At 37.7% G+C, this 15,886-nt stretch overlaps 1 protein-coding gene across 6 annotated transcripts in view; it reads left to right on the top strand.

Moving 5' to 3' along the window:
- Nucleotides 1-439: 439 nt before the first annotated feature.
- LOC113237882 (tyrosine-protein kinase Fer) overlaps nt 440-15,886 on the top strand; it is a 50,379-nt gene continuing 34,932 nt past the window's right edge. For 2 of the 6 annotated variants that reach the window (XM_026474583.1, XM_026474582.1), the window contains exons 1-2: nt 442-1,037; nt 1,367-1,557. In XM_026474583.1, the coding sequence (XP_026330368.1) occupies nt 839-1,037; nt 1,367-1,557 (390 nt within the window). In that variant the 5' untranslated portion in view covers nt 442-838. Of the gene's footprint in view, nt 1,038-1,366; nt 1,558-15,886 lie in introns of all 6 variants that reach the window. The other 4 variants (XM_026474585.1, XM_026474584.1, XM_026474581.1 and 1 more) reach the window with 3 other exon arrangements.

Here is a 15,886-nt window from a genome sequence, read left to right as displayed (position 1 = left end):
TACCCGATGGAATACGTGTACGTAACTACAACAACGCATACATGCTGCAAAGAAACTAATGGACCCCCGTTATCTATCTTCGCACAGGGATTCAGAGTTTCTTTGCAGATGAGTCTGAAATGGTATAACATACATATACCTGCATACTGTTATAATTCGTTCAAAATAAATTTGTTACGTATTTAGGTTCCTCAAAGTTAATTTATCGTCAAAATAAAGGGGACTTGTGCCTATCAACTGTATTTAGAATTATTTGTTTCAAGAATTTAAACAGGTAAAGTCTATATTGGGAGATCACGTCGAATAGGTATTTTTACAAAAAGGGCATTATATCTAGCAGTGGGGCGTTATAATATTTTATTTAGAAGAATATTGGTAAGTAAATAACGGGTAGGTACAATTTACAGACAGCGGGGCGGTAGGCACAAGCTGCGATGAGGAACACGGTCCACTCCTGCCGACCAACGATGTGACGACGACGATGAGGCGATGAGACGGCAGCTAGCACGCGCTGTAGATGGCATTCAGGTCGCGCAACGTTGCTGTGTGGACGCGCGTATCGCTCCCGAGCTCGCATCGAACGCGCTCACATCCGTTGAACATTTTATCGATACCATTTTTTTTGTAACGAAGTGTTTTTATGTAACCACGGGGTAATGAACGAGTGCCTAAAAATTAAGAGCTAGATTTGTTGAAAGACTGCTTCCTTTCTGTCTTTGTTGTCGATCGTAAATTGAATTTCTCTGTGACGTAAAACACAGTGCCGGTGATAACGGGGTGTGATGTGAATAGTGCTGTTTACGCGATGTGTTTGGGTTTGTAAGTGAAGCGGGTTGTGATGGGGTTTGCCGGAAGTGGTGGTGCTGGGCGGGCGGCGCACGAGGCGCTGCTGGCGCGCCAAGATGCCGAGCTGCGGCTAATGGAGACCATGAAACGGAGTCTTCAAGCCAAGATGAAGAGTGACCGAGAATATGCTCTTGCGCTTTCCGCTGCGGCAGCACAGGGACAGAAAATGGACAAGTGTGAGGAACTAAACGGTTAGAATTCTAATTTGAATTTATTAAGCAATATTTCATTTAAACGCATTTAGAATAGAATAGACATTTATTGCATTTCTGTTAAATGCAAATCGTTAATCCATCATCGGCCGTTAGATTTAAATTTGAAGTAGTTTGTTTTGCTGTAAGAAGTTTAGATATTGAGGGTAGTAAACGATCGCCCAAATTTCTTTTGTGTCGTTAGTTAGATAATAATCACATAGACTCAAATGTAATTTCATTAATTATTGAAGAAAATGCGGTCTTTAAATGTACCCTACAAATTACCTAAAAACTCTAAACATACTCATTTGTATAATCTACAACAGGCTCAGTAATCGCGTCAGCATGGCGCACCATGACGGAGGAGTGGGAGAACACCAGCAAGCTTATTCGTGCCAATGCCGAAGCACTGGAATCTCGAGCTTTGGATCGCCTTACGTCTCTTATGACCGAACGACGGAAAACTCGGAAGACTTATCAGGAGGACCATACCAAGATCTCTGCTCAGTTTGCACAGGTAAGTTCGGACAAAGACAAACTCAACTTTCATTTGTTTCACTTTCTTTGTCGAAATATGATTTGTAGAAATATGAAGTAAGGCCTAATGAGCTCTTAGAACCAATTAGCATCTTTAACTGATAGTATTATTTTATTCAATAGTTTTGTTAGTCACTACTAAATGGAATGCACTGTTGGTGCTCCTGTTCCTTATTCTTTAAAACGTTTAGGAACATCATTTCGCTGCAAAGTACGTGTTTGAAAATACACAAGTACCTTTTGGGTATATGTGCAGTAAAACATGTGTAAGACTGATGACAACACTATTTTACGCAAGTAGTTACTTGCTCTTTATCGGCACCCTCAGCACCGTGACCGATCACGTCTCGCAGTCGATAACGCCGCTGACTCACTGCAACTAGAACAGTTTTAAACTTCTTTAAAGTCACGCACGTATCTGATATATTTTCTACTAATAGAGCACTGGGTGTTTTATATCCGGAGTAATTTTGACGCCTGCATATAGCATTTCGTCACTAATGTCGTCTTAATTTCTAACCTAATTTATATAAACTTAGGGTTTTGAACAATTTTGACACAAACAAAACGTACGCTTTAATCATAAACACTCAGCGAGTGTCGGCTCAAGGAAATCGGTGCAATATTTCCTTCTACTTCAATGATTAAGGTTGCACCAGCCGTTGCCATGAACCGGTCGGGCGGGCTGTGTCCCTCGCTTCCTATCGCGATCTATCTGCTGTACTACGAGTACATAATTAGGTCTAGCGAACGGTGTAAATGAAAGAATGGTGTCGAGGTCGCTCCAACCAGCTGCCTGACCAGGCTACTTTATTAAATCCCGTAGTTAATCGCGTTCTATGTGGGCTAATTGGCGTACGTGGAAATTACTTGCGGTAATTTTGCGATTGATGAAGAGATTTGTAATTTACGAGATTATAAGGAAGTGTTATTTTTGATATTTATTTCGTTTGTGCTTTTGGCTCGATTCTTTCAATTACGTCTGGCCTTTCATGTGTCCTAATACAGCTTAGGATCAATATTGTGAGTGTCCAATGTGAATTCGTGTCAACCGCAATTTATATGACTAACACCTACATAAATCGGATTATAGTTACGAGTTTATGGAATGTGTAATTTGATATTCGCCATACAAGATTACTTATATTTATTATATAGATACCGATATGAACAAGTGCATTAGTTTAAAATATCAAGATATCATTACAGTACCGTTTCATGTGATTGGGAACATTGCCAACATTTTCCTGCGTAAATAAAACAAGGGAATTGGCGCGTTTAGCTAACACACAAAACATCTGTTAAATTTATAACTGGGACTTGATATCGAGATGATGATTGAATCTAGATTTTAACCGATAAATAATTAACGAACTTTGTGAAAACCAACGGTATCAAGGATTGTCTTCTTAGCAAGGCGTGAAAATAAGATACACTTCTTTTGTAAAAAAGACTGTCTAAAAGCTGAATGAAAATTTTAAGTGCGGTAATTTACCTATGACATTGTGGTATTTAAACTTCCTGGAAAACGATAGCTCTGCCATTACAAAAGCTTGAAGCGGTTTAAACTTGTAAGCGGTTAGCGGAAAGGATATTAGTATGCAAGAGAATGCACTCGGCTAATGAAAGACTGACATTACTCCGGTTGTAACAGCCTCTTGGAATGCGTGGGCCTATCTTTCTGAACTTTAAAATATAATAGAAGCATTGTCTATTTGGAGATACAGCAGAGACAAACTTGTGAACAGGCAAGTACAAGATAATCTTTTGGTTCCTTGACGGTACTAATTTCTTGTTAGGCACCCTAAGCATCTATTGAAAACGGAACCCCTTAACACCTTTCTGCAGGGAAATTTTCAATCGACGAAATCGCTTTGTTTTGCATTTTTAACAAAGTGACAGAAAAATCTTTACTCGATTCGTGGAAATGCTCTAAAAGACCGACTAACAGGTCAGACTGATCGGTAAACAAAGGCTATTGAGAGATTACTCGAAGCACCGGTTTCTCGAAATGGAAGGTCCTCAATCCTGTCTCTCACTCTGACGTAACATGGCCGCGATGCCTCGGAAAAGGATGTAAAATGTAATTGAGCGATTTCTAACTGAGTCGCGTAAAGTATCGGTCTTCACCAGGATTGGTTGTGCGGCACCTGTCACCGTTCATTGGCCTGTGCCTGCGCCACGGCGCAGTCAGTACCGCAAATTTCTTATGTATTTTTTGTTGTGATTACTTGGACAAAGTTTTTATTATAATAAAGTAGGTGAGGCAAAATTTCTAGTAGGTAACTTGACTAAATTGGCTGTTTAAGAATTGGTATCAGAAACATAAAGTTTGACAAATTGGGATTTTCTATATATTTAGCCTTGTACCAAATTAGTTACCTAGTTACCACGAGGCTGCAATCGTAGTATCCGGCATCTCCAATGTCGATGTGTTCACTGCATCTCGTTGGAACTTGTGCGCCGGATGTGGCCTGGTTCGCATTACCTCTGGACTTGAACCATGTCATCTCAGCTCTGTCAACTCTAGATTATATAAATGAGATCTCCCTCTCGCGGACTGAATACGCAATTTTTGAGCAAACATTTTTTAAATGTGTTTACTATAGGTTTGCGCGGAATGTTAGGTCAATAAATTTTTATGTCACCTATTCACTTCGAAGTTTAACTAACCTCCATTTTAAGTTACTACATCATTATTTATAGATTTTAGTTAAAGCAGAATGACCAGAAAGGTGTTAGTGTTAACTTCGGTTATATTGAGGTTCGTAAATAGGCATTTGTAGATTCCAGAACACGAAACTGTCCACAATCGCATTGTATTGTAGGCATCTCTACTTCTGTAGTGCAATAGTAGGTACTTTAAGTAAATAGCGAAAGCGATGCCTATTCGTCTGTGTCCAAAGCTAAAATTTGTTTGTATTTCCGTCGTTCGGATCCGGTCTTCAGTCGACAACTCTGTCGTTCTGCTCGTTACTATGCGTGTAAAACGAGCGAAAAGGCTGTAACTGGGGCAAAAGAGTCTCGAGTAACCGCTCTACACACCTGACCTACTGTCGGCTACACGCGGCGAAACATTTTTTTAATATTTTATTACTATTATTATTACGCTTTGTAAAAATAGTTTAAAGTCTATCAAAGTATGTAACAACCCGATTAGTCTTAGAACTGGAAGGGTCCAAGCGATATTGTCCTTAGTACCTACATTGTCCTCAAATAAGAACTGAAGTGAAAAAATAGTCCAAATCAGTCTTTGCAGATAAGGCATACCTATTAGATCTTTTCAGTCCAAGTTGATCACTTTATTTAACCACAGATTATTGAATGATTTCATGCAAAAGTGAAATATTTGGAAAATATTTATATGTCTATAAGTATTTACATGGTCTGTAGTCTATATAATATAAATTAGGAATACAACGTTACAAATTTGACATGTTTTTACTAGTCATTACTCTCATTACACTGCATGTTGTGTGTACATGTTTAGTAGCAGTAAGAGCTCCTTGTGAAAGAGTTCAGCCAGGGAAGTACTGCCACCTTACCTATTTCTGCCGCCAAGCATAATGTCAGCATTACTGTGTTCCGGTTTTGAAGGGTAAGGAGGCTGGTTAAATTACAGGCACATGAGACTTGTCAACTTGATTTGAACTTGTAATCATGATCTTTGCGATTTAAAACTCTTGAGCTGCGACTGTTATGGACAGGCGTGTACCTCACCATCAGGCACACGACTTGAAAAACATTTCATCATTATTCAGCCATAAAACATTTCCTTTATACTATATTGCTCGTCAGAAATGGTTAAATGTGCGATATACTGTTCTGTAAACATTACCATCAAGTATTCCACTCACCACACTTGAAGCAATAAATTAATTTGAATTGCTCTTGCGCTTATTGCTACGTCATAGCATAATTAGAAGAGTTTTTTGACAATTAACTCAATAATGCGAAACTTATAGCATGCCTAACTCCAAGCCTTTGATTAAAACTCATTTAATTTACTTAACAGGCATGCATTTATTTACCATTCATTCTAAATCTACAGTAAAGGTTGGAAAGAAAGACTACAGTAACACAGCATTGTGATTTTGATGAAAACGTGAAAACGAAGCATTCCTATGTAGGTTATTATTATGAAACATTGTAGAGTATTGTGTGAGATGGCTGTGTCAAATTATCGCACGTTCTGTCATTGTCGGTTTGGAAGACCGGGCGTTATGTACACTCGCATTTTCTAATGTAAAATACTTGAATTTTTGCCAATAATATCTTGCGTTGTTACGCGTATTACCCAGAAGATAATTAATTTCTGTAGCTCCACTGTAATTTTGTCTGACTTTTGTATAAACAAAATAATAATATTTTCATTATTTTGGTTATTATGCGAATTTTGGTCAATTCAAATAACAAAAATTGCTTTGTGTTTACTTTACCTCTTATCACCCATTTGACAGTCATTAGTCCAAAAGAAAAAGACTTCCTATCTCATCGATCAGTTCCTTAATTCCTGAATTTAATCAATAGAGTTAATATCGGCACGTGTGACTAGTTTGTATCGATAGGACCATTGTTGCGCAAGAGTCGAATCATTTCATTATTGGGCCAGAGAAAGTGAAACCAGCCGACGATCAGTGAAAGTCAGCCCCCGACGGTTATCTAATTTTGATACCGAGTGAACAGGTTCAAGATTATGTATTTAATCACACAGTTTAGATCATCTTTAACTGTTCGTATAAATACAGTTAGATGTCAGTTAGTTATTATTTAAAAGAATGTGCGTGTAAATAACTTGGTTGACTTTTGAAACTCTAAAGTGTATTTAAACCAATTTACTTACTACTACTACTACTACTTACTAACCACCAATAAGGAAATACATGCGTTATTTGAAACAGAACCTAATAAACAAGGTATTTAACTTTATTGCGAAAAAAAGCAGAGCATTTGGAAGTTGACTCAAACTTTACTCGGACCTGGGTGTGCTTATAAGGAAGTTCTTTAGTTCCGTGTCAGTTATTTCTTTGTATGTAATGTTTATGTAAACGGGGATAATAAACGAATGAAAAATGCTTAAGTAAAAACAGGGACATAGCAAAAGTGGTGGCATACTTGATGGAAACGAACATGTTTTCAATAGACTGTTTTATTTTACAAATAAGTAAATATTTATGTTACAGGTTATGATCGTAAATGCTGATAAATAAAAATATTACGGAAAATTATGTCACAATCAGATCTAATTTAGATAGCCAATAGGGCGCGCTTATTTCAATTTTATCGCGCGCGTCGCGACATTCAGGCGTAGTCATACTACGGGGGCTGGTATTTAGAATTTATCGTATGAATGTATTGGACAAATAATTTTCCGTAATATATTTATTTATCAGCATTTACGAACATAACCTGTAATATCAATATTTATTTGTAAAATAAAAACAGTCTATCGAAAACATGTTCGTTTCCATCAACTTTGTCGCCACTTTTGCTATGTCCCTGTTTTTACTTAAGCATTTTCATTCATTTGCGTAATAAGCGTTTCTTTGATCATGTTCAACATTTTGTGTGGTTGAGTGTAATTAAGTATGATCTCTATTAAAACAACCGCAACCTTGCAATACATTAATGTCAAAATTGAACCGTAATATTTTTTTGAATAAAGCATGAGCCATCGAGTATTTCTGGTTATATACTCGATGGCATAAGCAAACAAATGGATAATCGTGCGGCATTACGGACACGAAGGAATTTTTCAAAATGTCAATGTCGTAAATCTTTCTTGTGCGTAATGATTCGATGATATAAGTCGATAAATAAAAGTATAGAAATCCGTCCTTTACGTAGGTACCTGTTGCATAACACCTGGAAGATGGACTCGACGCTGAGCTGCAATGAATATAGAGAATAGTACACAGAATCTTATACTGTGTTAAAGCAAATATTATTTCAGTTAAAAAAATAAAAAATATTTTTTTTTTCAATGATACTAAGAGATGGGACGAATAAGTCGTACGTCTGGTGGTAACCGACATCTGTCCCTAACAGTTGCAGTGCTGTTCAGAGCATTAAATCGCAAAGATCTGAGAATGAATGCCGCTGCACCGGTCACCTGAGACATAACTTGAAAAGTCCCGTGTGCCTATAATTTCACCAGCATCCTTACCCTTACACTCACATTACTGCTTGGTGGCAGAATAGGTCTTTACCTATTTTTGTACAGTACTTCCTTGGACGAACTCTTTCACAGGGAACTCTCCTGTTAAAAGTTACTAATTATAGGTCTTACCATAGATTCTACGACCTTAAAAGGTTATCAAAGTATCCCATATTTTAGGAATTCGCATGCATTCAGAGACAAGTTATTGAATAAATTAAGACTGTATGTAATAAATTCATTCAAAGTCTAGCTCGCTCTGAAGATATTAACTAATTTTAAATGGCGATCTGCCAAAAGCCAGTGGACTGAAAATTTAAAGGCTTTGTGTGAACAACAGATACGCCTATTACAATGAGAACGTGTGACTTTGAATAAACTTTAAAATTGTATTTTTAACCTTATATTTGTCTGTATAACTAAATAAGAATACATAACGGTGTAGAGCGTATTCAACCCATTATTTTAACATCATCATCATATCAGCCGGAAGATGTCCACTGCTGAACATAGGCATCCTCCAAAGATTACCGGACTAGCCGGTCGGACGCTACGTGCACCCATCGGTTATCCCTTGTGTGCATCCCTTACCAGGTCATCCGTCCATCTAGTAGGGATCCGTCCCACTGAACGCCTACCGGTTCGTGGTCTCCATTCGAGAACCTTTCTGCACCAACGGCCGTCACTTCTACGATTATTTTATATAGAATTGAAAACGTACAGTTAAATTATATGATATTGATAACTGCTCAATTGACAATGATGTAAGTGATTCACCCTATCTTATTTTTGAACCATTGTCTGAACTAAGGCTGCTAACAGATTGACTGCATGTTTGCAGTTAATGCCTGAAGTCGTAATCAACTTTAAGTCGTTATCCAAGACCTTGACTGCATGCCAACACACACAATGGTTGATATGCAGTCAGGGTCTCGGATAACTACTTCACGCATTAACGGCATGCAGTTGAAACCGACTTCATGTAGCCGAAATCGACTCCATGCAGTTAATGCGTGAAGTTGTCAATGTCATGCAGTCGTGGTCTCGGCTGCATGAAGTTGATCAAGACTTCACGCAATAACTTCAAACATGAAGTCTGTTAGCAGCCTAACGGGAATTAAATAAAATAGCATTTAGATGCGACGTCATCTTTCTGTTTTAACAAGATTAAAAGAGCTTAAGGCGAGTCATCGGAGGAGAAGCGGGAAAAACTGTTTTGCTAGATGAACTGGTTTAAGTATTTCCTATTAAATAACGGTCTTAGATAAAATATACGAAACACCTAAGGATGTTGTCCAAAGAATGTACTAATGTGTTGCACGATAGGATGTACTTTATCCTATCATATAAAATCCTGAAAAAAGGCCAAAATAAAAGTCTAAAACGAGTTATTTCAGAATAAAATATTCAACTTTGATATGAAATGAAAGGAAATAAAACAATTTATTACAGACAGTTACAAGTCCATATGGTATTAGTAGGTACTTACAACTATGTTAGTAGAAAGCAGTGTTCATTTTCATACTTATACTTAAGCATTGGGCTGTCCATCCTCTGTGCTACCACCTTAAGAAGACTGTTCGTGCTGCCTCTCACTCTGGCCAACAGGGATGCCACTCTCTTGCGAACTATCAATTCTAGCCGCGGAGGCTAGCTAACATCCCTGAGGCACTACAGTGTCGAGGCAGCCCCAACAGTCCCATGGGTTGTTTCCAGTTGTTGAATTGGACACGCAACTTTGCGCATAATTTTTATATAGGAGATATTTATGTTTAAGTACTACAGAAAACCTGCTAAATTTTGGTTCTCAACTGAAGCCTTATTTACAAATTGCCTAGCAGTTTAACGACGCGTCGCGCCGCCCGCCGCCCCGTCGTTGTCATCGGGCGCCTGTCAACGTCGGAACTCTGTGAAATTTTCTCCACCTGTTCTTATTGTATTCATATTAATTTACAGAGCGCGGATTGCGGAACACAAGTGTTGACCCCACTTCCTAAAATCTAGGCTCACGTTGAAAATACCTATAATCAAATTCGTTCATTCTCTTTAAATTGATGTTAGGTACATTTGCGGCAATTCGATTTTTTTTTAGTTTTAATCTTAATTTTTTTATGATGTAAAATGACGGGACGAACACGGGACGGTAAGCGACACGTTCCTGTAATTTCACCAGCACCCATACCGTACAACACCGGAACGCAGTAATGCTCCACGATATCTTCATACGCATTTCACTTGTCCAAGATTCTCTATAATTTTGACAAAGGTAGGTTTTTCCATCATTTCGACGTATCTTCAAGTGGTTGCGATGATAGACGTTAACCTTCATTTTCATTTATTGTTTCCTTAGACTATGGTTTTTCCATACTCTAAGATTGTTTCTGATAACGTTGATTTATTTATCTTTCAATAGGTTTAAAATTCAAATTCCACGGAAAACGCAAAGCTACTAAAATTTATATATTACAAGACAATACGTTTTCAAATTAGATGAGACTGCAGAGTGAGAAGTATGTTTACACAAGTGATACTTATATTCAACAACATTGTTATTAATATATCAGAATCTATTATCCGTTCGCCTCCTTCTGGTGCGTGGTATATTATCTTATACCACACACCTACATTCTGCGATTGACTCAATGAGATGTCGAGTTAATTTTCAAAAGACATTCTTACCGTTTACATTATTCTCATTTTAATACGAAGTTGTCCTATTAACGGCAGAGAACACAAACCATTGTTTCACTGGAGAAACGCTGTGGTAGTATACATATTTTACGTGTATGTATTGATGCTGGTACCTGATGAAAATTGCCTTTCTGAAAATGTAGGACTGCTGCTTAATCTATGCGAAATGAAACACGTAGGCATGAATTCTAATTAACGGGATATTATTAATATCATTTTCATTTATTGAACAATTTCTCAGAAGCATGCCTCATATTTGAACGAGTAAGTCAATTGCATGCAACTTGACCCTTACCGATTTGTACTGTGCTTTCCCACGATTTCATTGTTACGATATTGTGCCTTAGAGTTCATGTTTCACAATGAGCTATTTATATGCAGTTTCTGCTTGAGCATTTAATCGTAAGTCTTGTCAATGTGTACCTGTCGTAAAGCTGGTATCGTTAACAGTAATATGTCAAATACCATTATTAGTGTTCCTTTCGACTGACCTCATCTGTCATGATCTGTAATCTTAACGTGTTTATCAGATACTGTCTATTGTTTTCAATGAGGGCTCTGATGCAATAAAGTGAAGTTAGGTCAGCGTCTATTGCTTAGGTCCTCTGAAAATTGACGACTTTGTCTTATTGGAAATGAAAACACAAACATAAATGTTGTTTTAGATCCGAATAGTTTCATGTGTAGTGAATAGAGAACTTTTATTTTAAGTGAAGATTGCTGCAAATTTATTTTAAAGATGCCATTGGACGAAGTTTGACTTCACTGCATTTCAGTATTCATTGATCGACTTGATGCAATAACTTCCAGGGTTTAATTTGAATCTATCTTAACAACACCAGTGGCGCAGTAATTTGCAATCTTATGTAATTCGGTCTGCAACGGCGGTGGTCGTAAATCATGGCTCGTCTGCTCCTTTGTTGACGCTGCCGCTATTTAATTTCGTCGAGACTCGAGAATAACCGTCTCGCTCTCGGTTTCGCTATTCCGCGACTGCCTGAGGAGTCTACGTGTAGCACGTTGTTTACATTGTTTCCTACTGTTACGTTGAATCTTTTATAGCGTAGCTAATGTTTGTTGACAACATCTTTCAACACCTTTCCGCTTCGTAGTTTCAGTGTTAAGTAGTGGTGATTCATCAAACTTATCATTTTGCTCTTCCTTTCCAGATCAATGATACGATCAACTTTTCTTTATACAGACATTAGTCTTATTACCAACTCTCTATATAGTTTTGTTTTGTTCTTTCCGACAAAGGTTTCCTTCTCAAGTCACTTCTCAAACACATCAAAGTATATGCTTTGTATCGTGTTCTATTTTATTAATATAACTGTCAAAATCAAGGTATAACAAATGTGTATTATATGTGAGACCCGGCGCTCGTTAGAACTCCCGGAGACCTGTTATTTGCGTCCAGCCGCCGCCGCGCTATCGGTAACTTTAGACGCCTCTTTTCATCTCGCGTGAAATTACCCTTTCCTGCCCTAACTCATTTACTGTCAATCCAATCCTAAAGAAAATTAAAAGGTTTAGAATTCACTAGAAATCTAATTTCTAGTGAATTCTAAACTGGATAAATTTCAAAATGAAAAGAGGAACGTGAACGGAGATCATAGATTGTCAAATTGAATGATTGGGTATATTACCCCACTACAGTGCATTAGATTTGCTCGTTAATATGAACAATTTAAGACATTACATGATATACGCAATTGATGAGCAACTCGACATCATCGACAAATCTGACATTCCACGATTGATTAGCCTCATTATGTTCAAAGTCATAATACCAACAACATGTAGCGGCGCGCGGCGTCTGGGCACACCACCTATAGCTTTGTCAAAACTCCCCATTCAATTTACAACCTTACGAGTTTTTGATAGTGTTTGTTTTGATCGTAAACAGTTGCAGCTGCAAAGCGCATCAATTACGAGTACTATTCGAGGTGCAGAACAAAAATAGATAGTTCTCGCATCTCATGCGCATCTTTGTGGTAGACCTTATAGGTTATCAGACGCATTTGCTTTCATTATACATATATATTGAATTATATGATCATCATTTACTATGTGCTTTGTAACTGTTTACAAGTTTACATGTTTCTTTTCATGGGGACATTAATACATGACAAATCAAACAGCTAAAAACAGCTAAAACCTAACTCCATTATTTCGGCCTTCCTCTTTAGGCATATGCTGGCACTTGGTCTTATTTTACAGGATATATCACGAAGAGTGTGCGATGGAATTATACGATTTAATTCCGCCTTCCCCTTTCTTATCACCGCGGGACTAGGCGCAGGCTTGGGTTCCACCCCTATGTGTGGATATTCCAAAAATTCGCACGAAGTGTTATACTTCCATATTTATATGGCGAACGGCTATGTAGTGGAATTCCCTGCCTGCAGACTACCCTGACCCTGAACGTTATAGCTTGGGCCTTTTCAAGTGAATAGGCATTATTTAGGCGTGCATGCTCCATCGTCAACCTCATCGTCACTTTCCATCAGGTGAGGAGTTCAAATGCTCACTTACATTTTTACAAACAAAGTCACACCAACACACGCTGTAATACGTATTTTCATTGAAGTTTAGCCCCAGTATTTTCACTGTTTAAAACTGTCTAGCAATAAAATATATAAAAAATAAAAAATATCATTCAAATTACGTAGCTACGTAATATTACGAATGCGATAAGACAATATGGTTAGCGTTATCGATAAGTAACGTATACTACTTGCGTCATTTCTGTCGAGAAAGCGTCCGCCGTAAACCCATAAGGTAATTAATAAATAATATTTACCTATTTATACCCTTTGGGAAAAAATTCGTCGAGGGATACTGCTACCTTATCTATTTCTGCTCACCAAGCAAGTAGCGTGAGCATTATTTGACGGGTAAGAGTGCTGGTGAAATTACAGGCACATGGAACTTCAAATTATGTCTCGGGGTGAAGGGCGCAATGGCAGTGCTCCTCGGATCTTTCGGCACTGCAACTGTCTTTACAGGCGTGTCGCTTATTAACAGGCACACAACTTGTTCGTCCCGTCACTTGGTATCATAAAAGTAAAATAGTAGCAGTAGAGCTCCTTGTGAAAGAGTTCATCCAGGGAAGTACTGCCACCTTATCTATTTCTGCCGTAATGTCAGCATTACTGTGTTCCGGCTTTGAAGGGTAAGGGTGGTGGTGAAGTTACAGGCACATGGGACTTGTCAACTTATGTTTCAGGGTGCCGGGCGTTGTGGCAGTGCGCCTCAGATCTTTGTGACTTAAAGAGCTGAGTCGCACTACAACTGTTATGGACAGGCGTGTAGCTTAGCATCAGGCGCACGACTTGTTCGTCCCATCACTTGATATGATATATAAAACAAAGAAAAAGCTTTGCATACGTCTTAGTAAGCGGCATAGTATATTCTAGCACACAGCTTCGAAAACTTATTAGTATTTTTCTTTAGAAATTGAACTACAGTCGAATTGTATGTAAACATAGACTAATCTTTTCAAAAACACAAGACTTTACACAACATCATCTTACCTTGTGAGTATCTGTACGTGTTCTTCAGTTCTCAGGAATAAGAATCCAACTAACCGTATAGTGAACGAATTTAGTGCGAAGTAAAGGAAATCTGTAGAGATGCAGTGTGTGATAGCAAACCGGGCCAAATAAACCGACCGATGACCTCGCTCACTTCACAGTAATGAGATTTTAACGTATTGTCGCTGCATCTGGCCCGTAATTAATAAAACTGCCTGTAATGCAATAAAAGCATGGTAAAGAGCGATTATGCTTTTAGTGTAGGGTGACTATGTATATCTATTTCGAGGGCGGCGCAATTTATAGATGACCATGGTAGCATTCCTAAAGTCAATACGGTTTTACGTGTAATCGGCGTACTACATTAAACTCGGTAAGCAGCCGTCTTTGATCATGCTGTCCTAGTGTTAGGATAAACAAAATTATTTTATAATACATTAAAGAATTGAGGAAATTAATTAAATTGAGGAAGGAAAACAAAACAATTTAATGATGTGTGTGAAGTTCCCAATCAGCATGTGTGTTCCATGTGGGAATATCTCTCCCTCTCATGTCCAGCAGTAGGACTATATAGGTTATTATTGTTATTTTATTATACTAATTTAATTTATTATACTAATAACACTTCACAGAAATAGTTCTGTGTAATGTCCATATTAGTTTACCTGCTCTATTTTCACCACTTTTTACTTTAATACGGTCTGTTTTTGGTGAGACCAAAAGGTGATAAATATGAAAATGCTAGTTTAATGGCCACCCTACTGCATTTGAATGCCTGGCATGGACCCAGACGCTTCGAGGAACTGGATGTCACTGTGACCAAAGTCATTTCGGTGGTGGCGACCCAAATAAAATGTGTCCGTACACTGGCCCTCATACACTATGGCTCTAATACATATAGTAACGATTTAGACGATTGTAAAATTGTTAATAATATTAAACACATATGTACATAGCAATCCACTTATTACGAACGAACGCTTTAAATATTTCTCCAACCTTTTGGTATTTGGTCGCTCACCGAAGGATGAAATATATTCCAGCGATCGCGCTATTGAATTGGTCTATAAGTTAGGCAAAATTGTTTGGCACTAGTAAGTACTAAAACTAACCCATCACGAGCCCTAGAGACATACAGTGTCTCTAACGCGCAGCAGTGTTTTCATCCAGTTTAAAAAAAAAATTCTAATCATTTTTTTTTTATTCATTCCATTCAAATTCATTAGTGTGTTTCTATATAGGACGCGTGACGAGTGAAATAAAACGTGCTTTTACCTTATAAAACTCGACTAACTTTAATTATACGTTTATGTCTTAGTATTTCAAACTACATTGTTATCAACGACATAGATTAAATTTGATCGACGACCATAAACATTCATTCAATTTATTGGCATTGCAAAAGTCGTATTGCGAAACTTGACGCCAGTGTCTGATCAGTGATCATTGTCATATCAAGAGGAAATGGGGCCGAGTAGTTCACGATTCGAAGCCTGTCTCCTATAAATTATGCAATAAGTAGCTACGGTTTGGTGTAAATAACTTTGTAGAAACCAGTTACGGCAATAAGTTTCCACCAGAAATGTAGAACCTTAACTATTCTCGAAGGTTACGAAAGAAAGTTCCTCAAGAAGACGGTTCGATCACAAATATTGCGAGCAAGATGTTAAATTTTGTTCAAGGAAATATCTTCAAATTAGTTATACTACGCAAAAACAAAGTGAAGGAAAAGCAGCAGATGATCTCAAAGAATTATAAAATGTTGAAAGACATTTCTATATAGACCAATAAAATGTTATAAAAATAGTCGTGCACAAGCTTGGAGGAATTTGTTTGTGCCACGTGGCCACTCGAATTACCACATCATATCTGTAATTAGTATAAGCTAACTGCTCAATGCTTTATTGAACTTGTTATTGAAGCGG

Source organism: Hyposmocoma kahamanoa, unplaced genomic scaffold, assembly GCF_003589595.1.
Source record: "Hyposmocoma kahamanoa isolate Upper Pololo Valley unplaced genomic scaffold, ASM358959v1 94, whole genome shotgun sequence".
Classification (NCBI taxonomy): Eukaryota; Metazoa; Arthropoda; class Insecta; order Lepidoptera; family Cosmopterigidae; genus Hyposmocoma; species Hyposmocoma kahamanoa.
This window is presented reverse-complemented; position numbering and strand designations above follow the sequence as displayed.